General features: G+C 45.3%; 1 protein-coding gene across 3 annotated transcripts in view; it reads left to right on the top strand.

The window, feature by feature from the left end:
* Nucleotides 1-23,571, top strand: part of LOC115191761 (protein FAM13A) — an 83,374-nt gene that overhangs the window by 45,521 nt on the left and 14,282 nt on the right. For all 3 annotated transcript variants that reach the window (XM_029749655.1, XM_029749658.1, XM_029749657.1), the window contains exons 10-14: nt 10,385-10,426; nt 11,103-11,300; nt 11,903-12,131; nt 14,776-14,843; nt 15,427-15,475. In XM_029749655.1, the coding sequence (XP_029605515.1) occupies nt 10,385-10,426; nt 11,103-11,300; nt 11,903-12,131; nt 14,776-14,843; nt 15,427-15,475 (586 nt within the window). The remainder of the gene's footprint in view (nt 1-10,384; nt 10,427-11,102; nt 11,301-11,902; nt 12,132-14,775; nt 14,844-15,426; nt 15,476-23,571) is intronic.

The raw sequence follows: 23,571 nt of genomic DNA, 5'->3' as shown, positions 1-23,571 counted from the left end.
AAATTAGATCAATTGTCATATAGTACACCCCATTGTTTCATACATCTGGATATTGATCCATCACTGTATTTACAAAGTATCTGAAGAAATAGGTACATAGCTTCACAAATATATCATATAAATATATCATATAACAGAACATTTCATGTTACTACATCTATAGTGCGGAACCAGATTCCCAACATAGTTTGACAATCTACTCAATTGTCATACCACCACTTGATGGAAATATTCACCAAAACACATACCCATCATGAACTGCTTTGACACCCTGTCATACAGTGACATCAGACCAACGTGGTTCTTAATGGAACCGGATCATTCTGGTTTGACACCTTGCCATACAGTGACATCAGACCAACATGGTTCTTAATGGAACCGGATCGTTCTGGTCTGACACCTTGCCATACAGTGACATCAGACCAACATGGTTCTTAATGGAACCGGATCGTTCTGGTTTGACACCTTGCCATACAGTGACATCAGACCAACATGGTTCTTAATGGAACCGGATCGTTCTGGTTTGACACCTTGCCATACAGTGACATCAAACCAACATGGTTCTTAATGGAACTGGATCGTTCTGGTTTGACACCTTGCCATACAGTGACATCAGACCAACATGGTTCTTAATGGAACCGGATCGTTCTGGTTTGACACCTTGCCATACAGTGACATCAAACCAACATGGTTCTTAATGGAACCGAATCGTTCTGGTTTGACACCTTGCCATACAGTGACATCAGACCAACATGGTTCTTAATGGAACCGGATCGTTCTGGTTTGACACCTTGCCATACAGTGACATCAGACGAACAAGGTTCTTAGTGGAATTTCTGGTTGAACCGGATCATTCTGCTCTGACCCCTGATCTATGAGTCACCCTCCAGTCAGGCACCCCCCATGACATTTTATGGCATCACTTCCTGTTAACTTCCTGTTTGGCTGATACTGTAAACTCTAGTCACGTCAACTTTACCGCCTACACCAGGTACTTTGAGGCACATTGAATGCAAGTGTACCTGCTGAACTCTATAGTAAGTTCATAAGCCTTGGCACAGACCCTATTCGGCCATTTCTCCTTTGAAATGTACCCTAAACAGGTTTCATCCTTCACATATACCTAGTTATGTGTCCAAGACCGTGACCAGTAGCATACATCTGATATTTTCACAATGATTTCGATGCTGATAGATCAGAGGCCATAATGTATATGATGATGAAGGATGCCAAACGGGTGGACTGGCCATCTGGCATTACGGGCAAATGCCAGATGGGCTGGTCCATTTTTAACCCAGTGGGCCTGTCTGTTTTTTTTTTGCGCAAAATTATAATTGTCTGGCTAATAACGGGGCCCTCAAGGGACAAATGGGCTGGTGTGGGGTAGGGTTAGGCAGTATCCAGATTTTCATACCGTTTCTGCACCATACCGGGTACGCACAAAACAATTTAGGCAACAGGGATCTTGATCTAGGAGGGGATTGAATGGCTCTGCTGTAACCAAGAAGCTTGATCTTGACATCTAGCCAATTAGCTAGCAAGTTAGCAAACCAAATGCATAGCTGGAGCCCTGAGCTGGATATAATTTATTTGACACATCTTAGGTTTCTATAGTTATACTCAACTTACCATTATAAGCAGTGGTAGTTTCCAAATGCTCCACAGCCAGTATTTCCAAATGCTCCGGTATGCGGTATAAACGGTATATCACCCATGCCTAGTGTGCGGGCCTCGAGGATAAAAATGGGCCGGTATGGGGGCCTCAAGTAAAAATATGGGCCGGTGTGTTAGACATGCTAGGGACGATTTCTGTACCCAGTCCACCCCTGCTGCCAAAGACCTTGACACTACAGAGAGAAACATTACCACAGTGACTGATGTTTACCACTACACAGCCTGTGCTAGCCTGCCTATGTGCTAGCCTGCACAGTACTTCTCTCTCTTCCTCACGCAACCTTCTTAAGAGAGTCATGCTTTCTAAGTAAGTCCAGCATCTACTTGTTCTCCGTCACATACACACCGTGGGCACCACAGGATAGCTTAATCCTTTCCCAGTCAGAAATAGAGCTCACCTTTCAACCATGTTTCCTTTCTATGTTGATCAAATCCTGGCTAATAAGTGACTGTGGTGTAATACTGGATTAGTTGAACGGACGTTCATTTCCTTTTGAATCCCTGGATGTTGGGCACGCACACACGTAGTGTAGAGTGACTCTGGGAGTTTTTCCTCTACGTTTACTGCCTTCTAGAATTCCATAACACACATTTTTGTTCACTTCCCTTGACTTTGACACCCAGAATGTCTTCTAGGACTCACTGTTCCAGCTTGTGTGTGTGTGTGTGTGTGTGTGTGTGTGTGTGTGTGTGTGTGTGTGTGTGTGTGTGTGTGTGTGTGTGTGTGTGTGTGTGTGTGTGTGTGTGTGTGTGTGTGTGTCAATGTATGTACAGTGAGGGAAAAAGTATTTGATCCCCTGCTGATTTTGTACGTTTGCCCACTGACAAAGAAATGATCAGTCTATAATTTTAATGGTAGGTTTATTTGAACAGTGAGAGACAGAATAACAACAAAAAAATCCAGAAAAACGCATGTCAAAAATGTTATAAATTGATTTGCATTTTAATGAGGGAAATAAGTATTTGACCCCTCTGCAAAACATGACTTAGTACTTGGTGGCAAAACCCTTGTTGGCAATCACAGAGGTCAGACATTTCTTGTAGTTGGCCACCAGGTTTGCATACATCTCAGGAGGGATTTTGTCTCACTCCTCTTTGCAGATCTTCTCCAAGTCATTAAGGTTTCGAGGCTGACGTTTGGCAACTCGAACCTTCAGCTCCCTCCACAGATTTTCTATGGGATTAAGGTCTGGAGACTGGCTAGGCCACTTCAGGACCTTAATGTGCTTCTTCTTGAGCCACTCCTTTGTTGCCTTGGCCGTGTGTTTTGGGTCATTGTCATGCTGGAATACCCATCTACGACCCATTTTCAATGCCCTGGCTGAGGGAAGGAGGTTCTCACCCAAGATTTAACGGTACATGGCCCCGTCCATCATCCCTTTGATGCGGTGAAGTTGTCCTGTCCCCTTAGCAGAAAAACACCCCCAAAGCTCCATGTTTGACGGTGGGGGATGGTGTTCTTGAGGTCATAGGCAGCATTCCTATGAGTTGAGTTGATGCCAAAGAGCTCCATTTTGGTCTCATCTGACCACAACACTTTCACCCAGTTGTCCTCTGAATCATTCAGATGTTCATTGGCAAACTTCAGACGGGCATGTATATGTCCTTTCTTGAGCAGGGGGACCTTGCGGGCGCTGCAGAATTTCAGTCCTTCACGGCATAATGTGTTACCAATTATTTTCTTGGTGACAATGGTCCCAGCTGCTTTGAGATCATTGACAAGATCCTCCCGTGTAGTTCTGGGCTGATTCCTCACCGTTCTCATGATCATTGCAACTCCACAAGGTGAGATCTTGCATGGAGCCCCAGGCTGAGGGAGATTGACAGTTATTTTGTGTTTCTTCCATTTGCGAATAATCACACCAACTGTTGTCACCTTCTCACCAAGCTGCTTGGCAATGGTCTTGTAGCCCATTTCAGCCTTGTGTAGGTCTACAATCTTGTCCCTGACATCCTTGGAGAGCTCTTTGGTCTTGGCCATGGTGGAGAGTTTGGAATCTGATTGATTGATTGCTTCTGTGGACAGGTGTCTTTTATACAGGTAACAAGCTGAGATTAGGAGCACTCCCTTTAAGAGTGTGCTCTAATCTCATCTCGTTACCTGTATAAAAGACACCTGGGAGCCAGAAATCTTTCTGATTGAGAGGGGGTCAAATTCTTATTTCCCTCATTAAAATGCAAATCAATTTATAACATTTTTGACATGTGTTTTTCTGGATTTTTTTGTCGTTATTCTGTCTCTCACTGTTCAAATAAACCTACCATTAAAATTATAGACTGATCATTTCTTTGTCAGTGGGCAAACGTACAAAATCAGCATGGGATCAAATACTTTTTTCCCTCACTGTATGTGTGTGTCAATGTATGTATGTGTGTGTGTGTGTGTGTGTGTGCGTGTGTGTGCGTCAATGTTTGTACGTGTGGCTCTATGGAGATGCTTGTTGCCTGGTAGCCCACCACTTGGACTGTTAGCTTAACATGGGTCACCCATTAACATGGGTCACTCACCCAAAAAAGTATATTTTCAGGGGCAGAACGACAGATTTGTACCTTGTCAGCTCGGGGATTCGATCTTGCAACCTTTCGGTTACTAGTCCAACGCTCTAACCACTAGGCTACCTGCCGCCCCACTGTGAAATATATTTTCCATAACCAAAAATATTGTACTTTCAACTGATGTATAAAACCAAAATTAAAACACGCAAAAACTAAACTTAAGCATGGGAAGCATAGAAATGGAGCACATAGAACACATTTACCGCTTCTTAGACTTGCTTTCAATGATAATTATATATTACAGCTTTAATGGACTGTTAGCACTTCTAGCGCCTCTGTCCCACTCCTATAACATTTTTAGCATAGCGTTCTCACTCACTTGTTAGCTACAGTAAAAGTAACCTGGATTACAGACAGTTGGGTAATGTCCCAAATGGCAGCCTACTCCCTATATAGTGCACTACTTTTGACAAGGGCACTATAAAGGGAATCGGGTATAGTTTGGGATGCAACCTTATAGCCTCTCTGTGACCCATGCCTCGCTACCCCACCGTCTAGCCAGGTCATCTACATAAAGAAACGATGGAGCGCTCTGCCATGGAAGTAGATCCCCAGTAGGACATTTGTTGTGGTGCTTTGGTCTGTCACCATGGCTACAGTATTGGAGCACAAATAGGTCTCCAATGATCGTAACCATGTTGATTATCTGACTCCAATTCCACCCTGTGGTTTGCTTTGAGTTATAATGATACCTACCCCAGGCCTAGTTATAATGATATCTACTATTTCTATTTCTTCTTGTTGTTGGCTTGCCAGCTGATGGAAAAACTTTAAATTAACCTAAATGAGTCATGACTTATCTAACATGAAATAAGTGTTTGATGATATCATAATGCTCTCAGTCCTGGATTTGGATATCTCTCTTGTCTCTGTTTTAAGTTGGAGGTTCTGGATCCTGAGTCACAGTCTCTTATTTTGTTGACCGTCAAGAGAACCGTGTATGCTCCTCTTGCGGTAAGGGAAGGTCATGGCCAGGGGCCGACTGTTTGAGAGTTCACGACCCACAGGGCATATTCATTACACACCAAGCCTGCATCCGAAATGGCACCCTATTCCTTATCTAGTGCACTACTTTTGACCATAGCCCTATGGTCCTGGTCAAAAGTAGTGCACTAAATAGGGAATAGGTTTCCATTTGAGACGCAGGCCAAGCCTCACCTCATTCCAGACGTGTTACATGTACGTGTCTAGAGTGGGCGGAAGGTTCTAATAGCTAAACTCAGTGGTACATATAATCCCTTTCCAGACAGTGATGTCATATCCTGGAATGGATTGGTAGCCTACCGGTACTTACCCCCCTGCTGTGCCCGGAAAGAGGCTACTTGGCATGGGGTTGGCATTCCCAGTCTCCTGGTTGTTACACTAGACTAGAGACTTCACATTGGGAGGTTTAGGTTGCATGTAAACAGGCTAACGACTGCTGCCCTTGTTGCAGGATAAATATGGCACTGTCCAAAAGACACAACATGAGACAGAATAGAATATAACTTTATTGTCCATCTTGCTAAGGAAGCGTTTGCATTATGAATAGGGTTAAATGTTAAAGACCTGTCATAACATGCGTATCATGTGCTTATTACCATATGTTCGATAAATACTAAGTCCTAAGGATTCACCGCATCCCAAGGTAACTAGGCTATCCACGTGCTGTCTCCCTCTAATGGTGACCTTGAATTTATTCATTAAGGTTCCTTCCCTTGTCTTAAACATATCCCATTTTCTCTTCTTGGCCCTGAAATTACTATTATTACTATAACTTCATATGTAACAGTGAGCTTGATTATACCAATATGACTGAACCTCAGCCAAAGTCATTTCCGTTATCATATCTCCTTTCTCCCGATCCGTATTTTTCTGGCTGCACTAATCTAGAGGCTTCCATTGACATCCATTGTCAAGTGTTACCTTAGAATATGTGGCTATTGCAGCAGTCGTGGTGTTAATGATTTTCAATTCGCTCTCTTTCTGTGGGGTTTGTGAATTACTCGAAATACACCGAACAAAAATATAAACGCAACATGTAACTATTTAAAAGATTTTACCGGGTTAGGCCCTAACCTATGGATTTCACATGACTGGGAATACAGATATGCATCTGTTGGTCACAGATGCCTCAAAAAAAGTAGAGGTGTGGATCAGAAAACCAGTCCATATCTAGTGTGACCACCAATTTGCCTCATGCAGCGCGATACATCTCCTTCCCATAGAGTTGATCAGGCTGTTGATTGTGGCCCGTGGAATGTTGTCCCATTCCTCTTCAATGGCTGTGCGAAGTTGCTGGATATAATAACGTAAATGTAAATGATATTTTTTTCAATTATATTTATTTATTTAAGCTTTATTTAACTAGGCAAATCAGTTAAGAACAAATTCTTATTTACAATGACGGCCTAGGAACAGTAGGTTAACTGCCTTGTTCAGGGGCATAATGACAGATTTTTACCTTGTCAGCTCGGGGATTCGATCAAGCAACCTTTCGGTTACTGGCCCAACGCTCTAACCACTAACCACCTGCCACACTAATATTGGCGGGAACTGGAACACGCTGCCGTACACGTCGATCCAGAGCATCCCAAACATGCTCAATGGGTGACATGTCTGGTGAGTATGCGGTCCATGGAAGAACCGGGACATTTTCAACTTCCAGGAATTGTGTACAGATCCTTGCGACATGGGGCCGTGCATTATCATGCTGAAACATGACGTCATGACTGTGGATGAATGGCACAACATTTTTTTATTTGATTTATTTAACCTTTATTTAACTAAGCAAGTCAGTTAAGAACAAATTCTTATTTCTAATGACGGTCTACCAGAAGGAAAAAGTCCTCCTGCGGGGACGGGGGCTGGGATTTAAAATAAAAAATAAAATAAAAATATAGGACAAATGGCCTCAGGATTTCGTCACGGTATCTCTGTGCATTCAAATTGCCATAGATAAAATGCAATTGTGTTAGTTGTCCGTAGCTTATGCCTGCCCATACCATAACCCCACCGCCACCATGGGGCACTCTGTTCACAACATTGACATCAGCAAAACGTCGCCCAGATGACGCCATACGCTGTCTGCCATCTGCCCCGTACAGTTGAAACCGGGATTCATCCGTGAAGAGCACACTTCTCCAGCGTGCCAGTGGCCATTGAAGGTGAGCATTTGACCACTGAAGTCGGTTAAGATGCCGAACTGCAGTCAGGTCAAGAACCTGGTGAGGACGACGAACACTCACATGAGCTTCCCTGAGATGGTTTCTGATAGTTTGAGCAGAAATTCTTTGCTTGTGCAAACCCACAGTTTCATCAGCTGTCCGGGTGGCTGGTCTTAGACGATCCTGCAGGTGAAGAAGCCAGATGTGGAGGTCCTGGGCTGGCATGGTTACACGTGGTCTGCGTTTATGAGGCTGGTTGGACGTACTGCCAAATTCTCTAAAACGCTAAAACAACGTTGGACGCGGCTTATGGTAGAGAAATTATCATTAAATTCTCTGGCAACAGCTCTGCTGGACATTCCTTCAGTCAACATGCCAATTGCACACTTCCTCAAAACTTTAAACATCTGTTGTGTGACAAAACTACACATTTTAGAGTGGCATTTTATTGTCCCCAGCACAAGGTGCACCTGTGTAATGATCATGCTGTTTAATCAGCTTCTTGGTATGCCACACCTGTCAGGTGGATGGATTATCTTGGCAAAGGAGAAATGCTCACTAACAGTGATGTAAACAAATTTGTGCACAAAATTTAAGAAAAATAAACTTTTTGTGTGTATGGGAGATTTCTGGGATCTTTTATTTCGACTTATGAAACTAACACTTTGCGTTTATATTTTGGTTCGGTATATTTTGGTGTCAAAATGACCCATAGTACCTCGTGACATAATACGTTATTTCTGGTTGTATAAGCACTTTGTGACATCTGTTCATGTAAAAACGGCTTTATAAATACATTTGATTGATTCATTTTAACCTTTCAAAATATTACGGTGTCCAACATCTTGGTGACACATTATGGGCCATAACATCTTGGTGACACATTAAGACATGTTAGTTATTTTAACCCCTAGCATTTGGTACCAGATGTATATTTGTGTCATGTGTCAGTGTGCAGCGGTAAGGACGGAGTCAGGCGCAGGACACAGAACTGAGTAAAAGATGTACTTTACTCGAAAAGAAACAACAACAATTTCCACGCAGGGAAAAACACACCAGCTAACAGAAGTCTTGAACACTAAACAAAAACAAACACGCACAAAACCATGTGGGAACCAGAGGGTTAAATAGGGAATAAATTATAACGTAATGGGAACCAGGTGTGTACAATCAAGACAAAACAAATGGAAAAAGAAACGTAGATCGGTGGCTGCCCGAAAACCGGTGACGTCGACCGCCGAACGCCGCCCGAACAAGGAGAGGCACCAACTTCGGCGGAAGTCATGACAATTTCGCTTTTTAACACCGACAGTGTCATCCATTTTAGTCAATTCTTTTCGGGACATTGCGACATTTACCGTTAACCCAGTTTAAAATAAAACCTTTGGCTAGAACTGAACGAGAATAGAACATGCCAGACTAAAAAATGTGTTGATTGTACACATTTTGAAAAGTCATCAGAATTACCTCACGGTAATCAGGTAAGCTATAAGCTTGGCTTCAATTAATCTCTTGTTTGATGCGACTGTTCATTGTTTTATGCTCTGTTTACACACTAGCACTGTACACACACACTTTTCACCTATGTTCTATAATCACTTTATTAATCCCATATAATTACTCTTATCTCTCCTCCATCAGCTCTCTCATTTGTCCATCCTCACCTTGGCCACACACACACACACACACACACACACACAAAGCCATGCTATCACTGTCAACACTGATGAATATTGTGTATTGTTGGGTGCTCAGTACCCCCACACACAAGCTGAAGGAAGGAAGTCATGCTTTTGTGTATTTCTGTGAATTCCTCTGGTCTTTCCTGGTAATGTTGGAGCTCAAATAGCCTCCTATTGACATTGAAATGGATTGAGGAGTGTATTCTGGCTTCCCCGTGGCTCAGTTGGTAGAGCATGGTGTTTGCAACGCCAGCATGGTGTGTGCAACGCCAGGGTTGTGGGTTCGATTCCCAAGGGGGGCCAGTACAAAGAAAATAAAAAATAAATAAACTATCACTATCACCTGGTCTAGCAGTAAGTCACTCTGGATAAGAGCGTCTGCTAAATGGCTAAAATGTAAATGTATTCTAGATTTGTATTAATAAGATGTAATGTTCATATTTAGTAAGATACTGTATCTACAGTAGGGTGCCAAAAGCCATTATGAACGACCTATGTTTTTGTTGAACTGAAAAATCACCTTGTACGCCTGGCCTCAATAGCTGTGCTGACACTGCATGCTATCTCTTAAGGGAAGGAGGTAGTCAGACATATCACATTCACCTGGTCTAGCAGACACACACCACACAGACAAACACACACACCACACAGACTGACACACACAGACACACGTCAGACGAGAGAGGAGCTGGCGAGCTGCTGTCACTCACTGTATGTAAGGCCTGTCATGTCCTCTTCATTAGGTGTGTGTGTGTGTGTGTGTGTGTGTGTGTGTGTGTATGCGTGCGCTTGTGTTTGTGTGCACGTGCATGTGTAACAATAGACTAACATTAAGGGGGAGACGTGCGATCACAGCTTACCGGTCACCATGGCAGCCAGCCACTTTGCTCCCAGAGGGCCTCCTTAGGAGCTGAATACGGCTGACGTTTTGACACGCGCGCACACACACACACACACACACACATGTACATAGATAACACACACACTCTGACTGCCTGGGGTCAGCTACAGAGCCTCGGGGCCTGTGAGGGCTGCCTGTTCAGACCACCTGTCTCTCTGCTGTCTTAAAACATGCTCTTTCTCTTTCTTTCTCTCTCTTCTCTCTCTTTCTCTCTTCTCTCTCTTCTCTTTCGCTCTTTTCTTTCTCTCTCTTTCTTTCTTTCTCTCTTCTTCTCTCTTTCTTTCTTTCTCTCACTCTTTTTCTCTCTCTCTCTTTCACACTATTTTCTTTCTCTCTCTCTCACACTATTATCTTTCTCTCTCTCTCTCACACACTATTTTCTTTCTCTCTCTCTCTCACTATTTTCTTTCTCTCTCTCTCCACAGCAACCACCTCTCATCTGTCCAGTGTAGATCTGACCTGACTAAGTGAGTACACTGCCATTCTATATTATATACTCACTACGATGAACAGTTCCAGGAGGACATAGTGGTGACCATGCAGCATAGTTATATTATATACTCACTACGATGAAATGTTCCAGGAGGACATAGTGGTGACCATGCAGCATAGTTATATTATATACTCACTACGATGAAATGTTCCAGGAGGACATAGTGGTGACCATGCAGCATAGTTATATTATATACTCACTACGATGAACAGTTCCAGGAGGACATAGTGGTGACCATGCAGCATCGTTATATTATATACTCACTACAATGAACAGTTCCAGGAGGACATAGTGGTGACCATGCAGCATAGTTATATTATATACTCACTACGATGAACTGTTCCAGGAGGACATAGTGGTGACCATGAAGCATCGTTATATTATATACTCACTACAATGAACAGTTCCAGGAGGACATAGTGGTGACCATGCAGCATAGTTATATTATATACTCACTACGATGAACTGTTCCAGGAGGACATAGTGGTGACCATGCAGCATCGTTATTTCAGTCGTTTCAATGACAGCTGCGGAAGAAGCTTTGTCTGGTGCATATCGTATTTCTCAATAACATTCTCTCCCCCTCTATTTCTCTCTCTCATTCTCTCTCTTTTACCCTCTCCCTCTGCTCTCTCCATCTCTCTCTCTAGTATTCTGGAGAGGACCATCAGGTCGGCAGTGGAGCAGCATCTCTTCGATGTGCACATGTGCGGAGGAGGTCAAAGTACGACGGAGGATTCCGAGTCGACCGGGTGCTCCTCGTCGCCCGAGGTAACCCCGACGGCACGGCAGAGACGTCGGCACCAGAGGGAGCAGGAAGAGGCTCAGAGACACCGGGACAGGAGCAGGTATGGACCATAGAATGAATCCTTACATAGGACATTTGTCTCACCCTATTGGTGTAGGATCTGCCTTTACTGTTGTTGATTGGTATATTTGGTCAATGTCATCCTTTGTGAGTATCATTGCGAACAGAGTGACATTCTCAGAGTTCTAGGCATCAACAATGGCAGTTTCCACCATTGGATTTACCAATATCAGTGACTTATTATGATCCGATGTCAATTCTAGTAATTCAAACTCTATGCTCCCAATGGCCTCACCTCTAGTGGCCATGTCCACTGGGGTTAAAATGGAGTCTGGGGTCCTAATGCTACCAAGCTAATCTTTGTCGATAGAGACCTGATGGAGCCTGGAGAAGCAGTGAAAACATGGATTAGCGGGCTACATTAGTGCAGCCACCCACCATACAACGTCAATAAGACAAGTACTGTACTCTGTAAATAGAATTAGCGGAAATTCTAAACATGGCGTTAGCCTGGGTACAAGGTATAAGTACGATGACCTTGTCATTTGTAACCCAGGCCGCTTTGTTACAGAGAGAGAGAGAAAGAGAGAGAGAGTCAGTTTGATTCCCCCTCTTCTTTCCTTTATCTCCATTTGAAAACAGATCCTCGTCTCTGAGGGAAGGAGACATCAACAAGGAGAACATCCCAGCGGCCGGCAGCGTTAGCGGAGCTAGCAGCTGTGGCGTTAGCGTGGGTGAGGAAGGAGTCAGGAGGGACTACCAGACTAGCCAGGGAGGGCTCCACCACGAGGGCCCCAGACCCAGGAAGCCTAAACACTGCCACCAGAGCCCCACGCTTGGCCAGCTTAGTGACAACCAGGACCCCCATGCGGTAAGTCACTCTCTCTCCTCCTCTCTTTCTTTCTCTGTGTCTCTCTCGCTCCTTCTCATTGCAGATGTGTGTCTATTGTTGCCATGTCATGCTCATTTATACTGCAGGTCCCTTGTTGAATTCAGGTGGAGGTCAAACATTCAAAACAGCACATCTAAGACAATTACTTGTTTACTTATTTTGCGGTGCACTCTCATCATGTATTTTCATAGTGTCATGTTTTATACTCCCAAAGAGCAACCTGAACCTTCAAGTTCCCTAGCCTGGTTCTCATAATCCTCCCTCTTCTTCTCCCACAAAACATTGTGATGCAGACAAGGTCTACGCCGCTGTGGTGTTTTTCACTTCGCTGGTGTGACGTCTGGCTTACCACCAACCCCCGTCTACTCTTAATGGCTGCTATGAGTCACTCCTGAGTAATTGGTGATGTTTCATAAGAACTGCTAAATCGGGGACAGCAGAGAGATGGAGGTAGATAGAGAACATTGGTATAAACATCAGCATAGCCGCCAATAGCTGGATTCCTAATCAATCTTACATAGGCTACAGAGGCACGTGATAGGCCAGGCAGCGTGCTCTAGCGCTCTGCTAAATGCTAGGCAACCTCCCTCCCTGGAACACTCTAAATTGCAGGGCAGCGCGTTAACAAGGTTCACTGAGGTTCAATTAGCATTTGCTTTTGAAGATGAGGAAGGAACACATGTACTGTGTTGTTGTGTAGCAAGGGTTTGTTGTCGTTCAGGGTTCAAGACCGTCATGTTCAGAACAGTGTTTTGTTTTGGAGTTAAGGTAATAACCGCTTACCTCAGTGACGTTGTTTATGTGCACAAAATAAATAAATAGCAAATTAAGAAAACATACCATTTGAGGTGTGTCGCAATATTGGACTCTTGGAAGGCTGAATTTGATATTTAAAACGTAGGCCCTCACTGCACATTTTAGTATGTTTCCCATTGAATTGTCTCATTATGCTGGAGGGTATGGTATTGTCTACCTCAAGTTATTACATCATTGTCTCAGAACTATGCTTCCAAACTGCTGGCGGACTAAACCAGGTTCCACACTATTTTAATATTGCTAATTGAGATGCAGCCTTGGTATGTATCAAATGCAGCAGAAAATCCTTTGTCAGCAAACCGTTGCCTGCCAACAGCTTAAAGGGTAGTAAGTCATGCCCAGTGGCTCATTACCAATGATACGGCCCTTAATACAGAGACCGTATCTTAGTTCAAAGTCACTAAGACTTTGGGCGGTGCTGGAGTTGGCTCAGGCCCCAGTAATATGGGCTACAGGGCCGATCTGCTGTCTTCACTGCATTAACTATAAGTAGCCGTGGCACTTCCTCATCTGTGAATATAAGTTGATTGATTATTTACGTCGACAGACACACTCGTCTCATCAATATCCCAGGCTAATGTATAGCCTAGCTCGGCTGAAGCGTGTGTGTTATCCCAGGGACGAAAATAGATTCCACGGCTTCAAATTTAAAAAAAAAAAACACTTAGAGGGACAGACAGGGTATAGCTAGACCTTTAGGGGCTTTTCCATGCCATCTCAACCAATTCAATGTATTTCTTTTTACATCAGCAGATGTCACAAAGTGCTTATACAGAAAGCCAGCCTAAAGACCCAAAGATTGAGCAATGCAGATGTAGAAGCACGGTGGCTAGGAAAAACTCCCTAGAAAGGCAGGGACCTAGGAAGAAACCTAGAGAGGAACCAGGATCAGAGGGGTGGCCAGTCCTCTTCTGACTGTGCCGGGTTAAGATAACACAGGTGTGTTATGTAAGAGATGAGAAGACACCTGAAATCCTGACATACATACTGTAGTGGCGATGTCTTAACCTTGGCTGGCAGGACAGGGGTGTTAGGAGTGACTGACAGAGGGGGTTGGCTGATGTAACAGGAGGGTAGCTACTGTAACAGGCCTGGACTCAAATAGCATTTGTTTTCTCTCGAATACCGCTCGGCGGGTGGGGTTTGCACTTTTGGGACGATTCTATTACTTCTGTTGCTCCAAGCAAGCTCAATCATGTGCACCGAAACTACTTTAACGAAAACAAATAACATTGGAACCCAGGTCTGGAAGCTACTCTAGCAGAGCGTGCCCAAAGCCTATGGGGAGTCATTAAGGCTCTATGAAGCCTCCCAGAGGGTTAGTCCCGGGGGTGTCATAGTGTACAGAACACCACAGCACCATAGAACAGTACACACTGTACACTACACCCCCTCGTTAGTTGGTGTGACCCACCCCACTCCACCACCTGTTCTGGAACCTGTTTCTATAACCAACTGATGATTTGACTCGTTCAGCTTTTCTTCGCCGTGGTTGTTGTTGTTGGAGAAATGTGTTTTTAAATAGATACTTATGAATAATGTGATATAAATGTTTTGCTAGATTTGATATGTGTTTTATTTATCTAATGGCCAAGGCAGAGTAACAAATCCTGTGTAATGGTGTAAACCGGGTCTCGGCACACTTTATGTCAAATGTTCTCGAAACATAATTTCCCTGAAATACATTTTTTGCTCCTGACATAGATGTCTGATGGAAGCCTGTCAGGATCAGCGTTGCACTTTGATACATACCGTAATCTCCATTAGAGAGAGAGTAATAAAATGTTATGTATTCTATTTTCTACAGCTAAAAGAATGCATGTCAAGAGTACATGACAAACCTGGGACAAACAACATGGAGTCATCTGTGAACCGGTAAGCATTGTGACATTTGAACACCCTTTAAAATGCTCGTAACTACTACTGACCATTATTCACCTGTTCATTTAGATAGCAAAGTTCTCCAACAGAAGTAGCTAATACCGACCGTTTTCACTGCTTAATCTAGATACTAAGGCAGTGTTTCCCAAACTCGGTCCTCGGGACCCCAAGAGGTGCACATTTAGATTTGCCCTAGCACTACACAGCTGATCGGGTTAAAAAAAACTAAATGTGCACCTCTTGGGGCCCCCGAGGGCCGAGTTTGAGAAACCCTGTACTAAGGTAATGTGAGACTGTTATGTAAAGGATTGTTGTGTTGCTAAGGCTCTGACGGACTCCCTGAGGCCTAGTCCCATTGTGTCACAGCACCTGTCTTTATCGGGCAACATTTATTTAACAAAGTTTATAATCTGATAAACTTGAGAGAATGCTGCTGACATTGGGGAGTTAGGGGGCGAGATAGCCTTCCTAAACTCAACTCGGCACGCTGTTCTTCGGGCTCCTGGCTGGGTGGAAAACACCAGTGTCCTTGCTAGGGTGTGATCCTAACATGTCTATGTTTTCACCCCTCTTTCAGAAATGACAGTCAAAGAAAGGACCCCAGTCTTCCTCTAACTCCTTCATGGGTGAGTTGAGTGTCTCTCTCTCTCTCTATTCTCTCTCTCTATTCTCTCTCTCTCTTGCTCTCCTCTCTCTTCTCCCTCTCCTATCTCCTCTCTGTCTCTCTCTCTCTTCCTCTTTCACTGAAATGCCCTGCATGTACATGCTAGATTTCCTAGGCTTGCTGTGTTCACACTGCTTGCGGAAGATAGGGCCAGAGTCTCTCAGCCTAGGTGATTGATGGGAAGAGGAAGGGTCTGAGGGAAGAGGAAGGGTCTGAGGGAAGAGGAGGGGTCTGAGGGAAGAGGAGGGGTCTGAGGGAAGAGGAGGGGTCTGAGGGAAGTGGAAGGGTCTGAGGGAAGTGGAGGGGTCTGAGGGAAGAGGAGGGGTCTGAGGGAAGAGGAGGGGTCTGAGGGAAGAGGAGGGGTCTGAGGGAAGTGGAAGGGTCTGAGGGAAGAGGAGGGGTCTGAGGGAAGAGGAGGGGTCTGAGGGAAGAGGAGGGGTCTGAGGGAAGTGGAAGGGTCTGAGGGAAGAGGAGGGGTCTGAGGGAAGAGGAGGGGTCTGAGGGAAGAGGAGGGGTCTGAGGGAAGAGGAGGTGTCTGAGGGAAGAGGAGGGGTCTGAGGGAAGAGGAGGGGTCTGAGGGAAGTGGAAGGGTCTGAGGGAAGAGGAGGGGTCTGAGGGAAGAGGAGGGGTCTGAGGGAAGAGGAGGGGTCTGAGGGAAGTGGAAGGGTCTGAGGGAAGAGGAGGGGTCTGAGGGAAGAGGAGGGGTCTGAGGGAAGAGGAGGGGTCTGAGGGAAGAGGAGGGGTCTGAGGGAAGAGGAGGTGTCTGAGGGAAGAGGAGGTGTCTGAGGGAAGAGGAGGTGTCTGAGGGAAGAGGAGGTGTCTGAGGGAAGAGGAAGGGTCTGAGGGAAGAGGAAGGGTCTGAGGGAAGAGGAGGGGTCTGAGGGAACATCTAGAGTTTGTTCCTGACCAATGAACAACTGGAGCAGATAAATGAGATACTATTTTGGTCCACTCACTGCAATGTGGAACTACCACATCTCTGCTGGTCAAAATGTTACAGCCAAACATCTTCTCTCTAGGGGAAAAGCAGACATCCCTTGGAGGGATTGACAGCTAAGCAACAATGAATCACTACTATTGACACAATATGGAAAGAAGAGAAGTAGAAAAGAAACCAAAACAAAGTTTGAGCTTTTCACTGAATGAAAATCACCACACAAAAAAACGACATACATCTTGATGGGAAATGCTGTGAACGTTTTACACTGCAGCTCTGTATCACTTTGAAATGTGAAGCACTGTGTAGCTATTAAAAACATCAGAAGCAGCTGTAGCTATTTAGCATAGTGATAAGGTCATAGTTGCTAAGGTGGTATACAGATAGAAACAGTCCTATGTAATCTACTGGTCCATCTGCTTTCTAGTACAGTAGGCTAATCTGTAACACTTAATGTGACTCTACAACAGAACTGTACACACACACACACACAGTCCAGATGGGTCTTAGTGACACAATTCTCTGTCTCCACCTCCTCCACATTCACCACCTCAGAACAGGCTGTACCCACTGAGATGCAGTCTGTGCCTGGCATGGTGGCACGGCGTCCTCGGGGTAAAGGGTTATTGTGCCAACCTCTCTGCTGGTTGTTGGTGTCAGATCAGAGGTGGTGGCATGAGGGATCCCAGCGCCTAGTGACATCAGAGCGTACTACTGACAGCAGGTCCAATTAGTGTACTAAGGAGATTAGTGCGCTTGATCGGTCTACTAAGACAGAGGCTGTGTTCCCTAAGGGCGCTGGTCAACAGTAGTGAACTATGAAGGGAATTTGGGATGACTAGATTTATTGTTTTAAAGCATATCTTTAACGGTATTGTTGAAGCTCAGTTTTATGTTGTTTGTTTAAACTGTAACTAAAGTTTACTGTTACTCAAAACAAAGACAGCCTTTTAGTGTTTCAGTCATTTGCACGATGGACCGCCTCTTCGTCCGTATATTGCTTGCTTGTTATCCTAGAAGCAACTCAAGTCGACGTGAAAGACGTGAGAAACATGTTCATTTGACCTGTTTGGCTTTCACACCGTCATAAAACGTTTTTTGGACAGAGTCTTTTACAGCCTTGGCTTTAGTGAGTGGTGGCCTCGGTCACCACACACACGTACACACACTCTGAACTGTATCAGTGTGTGGTAATCCTGAGCCTCTTTAACCTGATGACACCTAGAATGGCTTCTACAGCTCACTGTTCCAGCGTGTGTGTGTGTGTGTGTGTGTGACCACATTCTCAGCCCTGTCCCCAATACTACACACACAGTCAAAGGCCAGTGGAGGTACAGGGAGTAAGGACAGGTTTAAGAGATTAAAGACTTCCACACATAAATTATGGACCACTTAAACCAGTACAGTACAGATCAATGGGACCTGGAATGTAACTGTACAAACAAGTCTTTCTTTTGGCTTTAGCTATAATGCCTACAGTACTGTACTGCTTAGTACACTGCCGCAAAAGACATTTCAACTTTCAAAGGGATCTTATTTGGTTGGATAAAAGCTTGGACGGCATGTAAATTTGAGCACCCCCCCTCAAAAAAAAAAAAAACATGACGCTTACTTGGTGGAGATTTTGATTTCTTGCATCTGTATAATATTGTGAAAATCTCAGGATTGTACTGTAGTACTAATGGATCACAAAAATGTGGGTGAAGGGGGTTATTGCTCGTTCAGTATACACACGACAAATCAGATGCATTACAGCTGTGTGTGTGTGTGTGTGTGTGTGTGTGTGTGTGTGTGTGTGTGTGTGTGTGTGTGTGTGTGTGTGTGTGTGTGTGTGTGTGTGTGTGCGTTCTAGCGTACGTGGCTGTGTATCAAGCCTCCTCATCCAATGTGATGCTACCCTCCCAGACGAGCCCCTTCTCTCCACCCTGTCTGTGTCTGTCATTACCACCCCAGCCTCATCCTCCTAAATCCACCATGTGTTTGTGTGTAGCCGGTCTATAAAACCCCTAACACACAGATTAACAATGGAAAGAACACCCACTGTGGGACAAATCCAAGCACAAAGCCTGAGCACAACATTGTGGAACGTTCAGATAGAAATATATGTTTACTGACATTTAGAGTAAAGGAATCATACTAGCTATATTTATTCATACAATTTCTATCTGCAATGCTGAATGCTAGTACCCTGGTCTCCCTCTGCATCACTCTACCCAGGGCGACTAATGATGATGTAATGTGATCAGTAGTTGAGTTGTGCTAGGACAAAGGATTATAGTACAGTAGGTTATGTACAGTAGTCAGTGTGGCAGTGATATTTACAGCCAGGGTAAGTGGTCAGTGTGCAGCGGTTAGGACGGAGTCAGGCGCAGGACACATAACTGAGTAAAAGACGTACTTTACTCGAAAAGAAACAACGATTTCCACGCAGTGAAAAACACACGAGCTCACAGAAGTATTGAACACTAAACAAAGAACAAACGCGCACAAAGCCATGTGGGAACCAGTGGGTTAAATGGGGAATAAATTATAACGTAATGGGAACCAGGTGTGTACAATCAAGACAGAACAACATGGAAAAAGAAACGTAGATCGGTGGCAGCTAGAAAGCCGGTGACTTCGACCGCCGAACGAACAAGGAGAGGCACCAACTTTGGCGGAAGTCGTGACAGTACCCCCCCCTTTACGCGAGGCTCCAGCAGCACGTCGACACCGGCCTCGGGTCTCACCGGCCTCGGGTCTCACCGGCACCCAGCATCTCTCCTCCGGACCGTACCCCTCCCACTCCACGAGGTACTGAAGGCCCCTCGCCCGACGCCTTGAGTCCATGATGGCTCGAACTGCATACGCCGGGGCCCCCTCGATGTCCAGAGGGGGCGGAGGAACCTCCCGTACCTCAGACTGCTGGAGCGGACCAGCCACCACCGGCCTGAGGAGAGACACATGGAACGAGGGGTTAATACGGTAATCAGGGGAAGCTGTAACCTATAGCATACCTCGTTCAGTCTCCTCAGGACTTTAAATGGCCCCACAAACCGTGGACCCAGCTTCCGGCAGGGCAGGCGAAGGGGCAGGTTTCGGGTCGAGAACCACACCCGGTCCTCACTGCGGTGGCGGTCGGCGCTCACCTTCTGTCGCCTGATGGCCTGTTGCAGGCGCACATGGGCAGCGTCCCATGTCTCCTCCGAGCGCTGAAACCATTCATCCACCGCAGGTGCCTCGATCTGGCTCTGATGCCACGGTGCCAGGACCGGCTGATAACCTAGTACACACTGAAACGGAGACAGGTTAGTGGAGGAGTGGCGGAGGGAGTTTTGGGCCATCTCTGCCCAGGGGATGAAAGTCGCCCACTCCCCTGGTCGGTCCTGGCAATAGGACCGCAGAAACCTACCCACATCCTGGTTAACTCTCTCCGCCTGCCCATTACTCTCGTGGTGAAACCCTGAGGTCAGGCTGGCCCGAGACCCCCAGACGTTCCATGAACGCCCTCCAGACCCTCGATGTGAACTGGGGACCCCAATCTGACACTATTTCCTCAGGCACCCCGTAGTGCCGGAAAACGTGTGTAAACAAGGCCTCTGCAGTCTGTAGGGATGTAGGGAGACCAGGCAAAGGAAGGAGACGGCAGGACTTAGAAAACCGATCCACAACAACCAGAATCGTGGTGTTTCCTTGTGACGGAGGAAGATGCGTCACAAAATCCACCGATAGGTGTGACCACGGCTGTTGTGGAATGGGTAGGGGTTGTAATTTCCCTCTGGGCAGGTGTCTAGGTGCCTTGCACTAGGTGCACACCGAGCAGGAGGAAACATAAACCCTCACGTAAAGTGGGCCACCAGTACTTCCCACTAAGACAGTGCACTGTCCGACCGATGCCGGGATGACCAGAGGAGGGTGACGTGTGGGCCCAACAGATCAATCGATCACGGACATTAAACGTAACGTACAGACGCCCAGCTGGACACTGGGTGGGAGTGGGCTCTGTACGTAACGCCCGCTCGATGTCCGCGTCTACCTCCCATACCACCGGTGCCACCAGGCAAGAAGCCGGAAGTATGGGAGTGGGATCCGTGGACCGCTCCTCTGTGTCATACATCCAGGACAGTGCGACTGCCTTAGCGTTTTGGGAACCTGGTCTGTAGGATAGGATGAAAACAAAACGGGTGAAAAACATGGCCCACCTTGCCTGGCGAGGGTTCATTCTCCTCGCCACCCGGATGTACTCCAGATTATGGTGGTCAGTCCAAATGAGGAAAGGGTGTTTAGCCCCCTCAAGCCAATGTCTCCACGCCTTCAGAGCCTTGACAACAGCCAACAGCTCCTGGTCCCCCACATCATAGTTTCACTCCGCCGGGCTGAGCTTCTTCGAAAAGAAAGCACAGGGGCGGAGCTTTGGTGGCGTACCCGAGCGCTGAGGCAGCACAGCTCCTATACCAGCCTCGGATGCGTCTACCTCTACTATGAATGCCAAGGAGGGATCAGGATGAGCCAGCACGGGAGCCGAGGTAAACAGAGCTTTCAGGTGACCAAAAGCCCTGTCCGCCCCAGCTGACCACTGCAGTCGCACCAGTCCCCCCTTCAGCAAGGAGGTAATGGGAGCTGCTACCTGACCAAAGCCCCGGATAAAAAAAACGTAGATCGGTGGCAGCTAGAAAACCGGTGACGTCGACCGCCATACGCCGCCCGAACAAGGAGAGGCACCAACTTCGGCGGAAGTCGTGACACCCGCGGTCAAGCTGTTCTGTCTTCTAGTGAGTCTGGGTTAATCCTGAAATGATTGGGACTGTATACAGATGTTTATATTTCTGTTGTGTGTGGTATTTTCCAGAGACTTGTTGATAGAAACATTTGCTGAAAATGACTACTATGATGGTACATTAATACGTTTTTTTTTTTTTTTAGTAATACAGTGTATATATACAGTACCAGTCAAAAGTTTGGACACACCTACTCATTCAAGGGTTTTTCTTTATTTTTACTATTTTCTACATTGTATAATAATAGTGAAGACATCAAAACTATGAAATAACACATATGGAATCATGTAGTAACCCAAAAAAGTGTTAAACAAATAAAGATATATTTCATATTTGAGATTCTTCAAAGTAGCCACCCTTTGCCTTGATGACAACTTTGCACATTCAAGGGTGGCTACTTTGAAGAATCTCAAATATTAAATATTACACTTTTTTGGTTACTACATGATTCCATCTGTGTTATTTCATAGTTTTGATATCTTCACTATTATTCTACAATGTAGAAAATAGTAAAAAATAAAGAACAAACCTCGAATGAGTAGGTGTGTCCAAACTTTTCACTGCTACTATATATCATATCGTTTTTATAGCAATTTTGTAATTCTTACAGCAATGTGATCATTAACCGCAATAAGGATGATGATTAATGTGACTGAAAAAGATGGAATCAAACCTATCATTAGCTCGTCCATGTGTGAAACGTGATTTGATCACATTACATTTCTAGTCCTTTCTCTGTATAACCTCTAATGGGGCGATGCTTTGAAAGTCTTTGATTAAATTGTCCTAATTTGCATGTCAATGACCCCTTTGGTGGTATCAAGGGCGACTAGTTTCAGTGCCCGAAAGAGATCTGCATTGCAGAAATGACATCAGGTGAATTGTTGTGTAAGAAGTGTGCTTTGAAACAGTTGAAGGAAAAGAGGGCACAGAACACTTGAGAAAATGTTTGTAGCAGTGTTGTCCTTCTTTCGACGTCTTTGACCCCAGTCATTCTCAAGGTAATCGGCTCTTTCTTCACAACTTGAGATGTAGTCAAGAGGTTACTATTGTTTGACCCAACAGCCTGCTCATGGCCACATATCAATCATATGAACCTAAATGAGTTGATTGATTGGGGTTGAATAGTAGTTGTTTTCCTTCTGAAGTGTTTGTGTTTCTGTAACATGAAGTGCTTTTGAATCTGAGAGTCTCGCTTTTTTTAGAACTCGGGTTATATTACTTTTGAGGGTGTCCTGTTACACACTGTGTGTGTGTGTGTTCCAGCTTCACGTATATGCGCAAAACACACACACACACACACACTGTGTGGCCGCAATTCACTTTCCCAGTAAACAATGACAGTATGCTCCTTGACTGAAGCGTAGGAAAGAGAGATTAAGAGCGAAAAGGAAGGACATTTTGAGATTCAGATTCAGTGTGTTTAAATGTCCGTTGTTACATGGTCTATGGTCCCCCAGCGTTGGACAGCTGGGTGTCTGGGACAAATTCCCACTATCAGTCACATCAAAGCTATTTGCCAGACAACAGCTGTGAGCGCTTGATAACTCCCTATCATTGGCCTTACAGTAACATTCACCTTTCACCCCCCCAGTTATACCACTACCTGTAATCATACACAACAGCCCCTCAATGGCAGTTCCTTTTATAGGTGGCATTTATGAGGCTGGGGCAGTTTTAATCCCTGATCTGTTCCTAAAATAACTCTGTCCCACACCTAGGCAGAGGCTAGAGGGGAAGCTAACCCTCCCCCCCCCCCTCGGTTTAGCACAAAGTCCTGTCTGTTTTGGACGCACGCCCTGCCTGCATGACCCACCATCTGAATTCACTTTCGGTAATGGTGAGGGATTGTTAACGTTTTGCTAGGCTGGCATCTGATAGGATGTTTGAGTGCTATGGTCAAAAAAGCTTCCATTTGGTTGTGCATTGAAAAGGGCTAAGAATGGGGGGAGATATTGAAAGAGTAGACGTACTACGACAGAGATAATGGTATTTGTAGATAAGGGGGGAGGGAAGGTGAAAAGGGTAGAAAATGATTGGGAGAGGGGGGATTCGGAAGAGGGAAAGAAAAACGATGGGGAAAGAGAGCACAGGAGAGGAGGAAAGGCGAGAGTGGTAGCCAAAAGAGGAAGAGAGAACTCCATGCTCCAAGGCAAGGATGTCTTTCTGCAGCAGAAGAGAGGGGAAAGAAAATCTCAGCCTGTGTGCTGGCGTCTGACGAATAATCTGCTTGCTTTTCTTTGCCATACCTCCTTCTCTCCCTCCTTCTTTTCCTCCTCCCTTTCTCCCCCTCCCTTCTGCTCTGGCTACTGTGAGACAAACCACTCCGAAGGATCAGTGCATATGCACAGACAGAGAGAGAGA

The sequence above is a fragment of the Salmo trutta genome, chromosome 4 (genome assembly GCF_901001165.1).
Source record: "Salmo trutta chromosome 4, fSalTru1.1, whole genome shotgun sequence".
Classification (NCBI taxonomy): Eukaryota; Metazoa; Chordata; class Actinopteri; order Salmoniformes; family Salmonidae; genus Salmo; species Salmo trutta.
The sequence above is the reverse complement of the archived record's forward strand: the minus strand, read 5'-3'. Positions and strand labels throughout refer to the sequence as shown.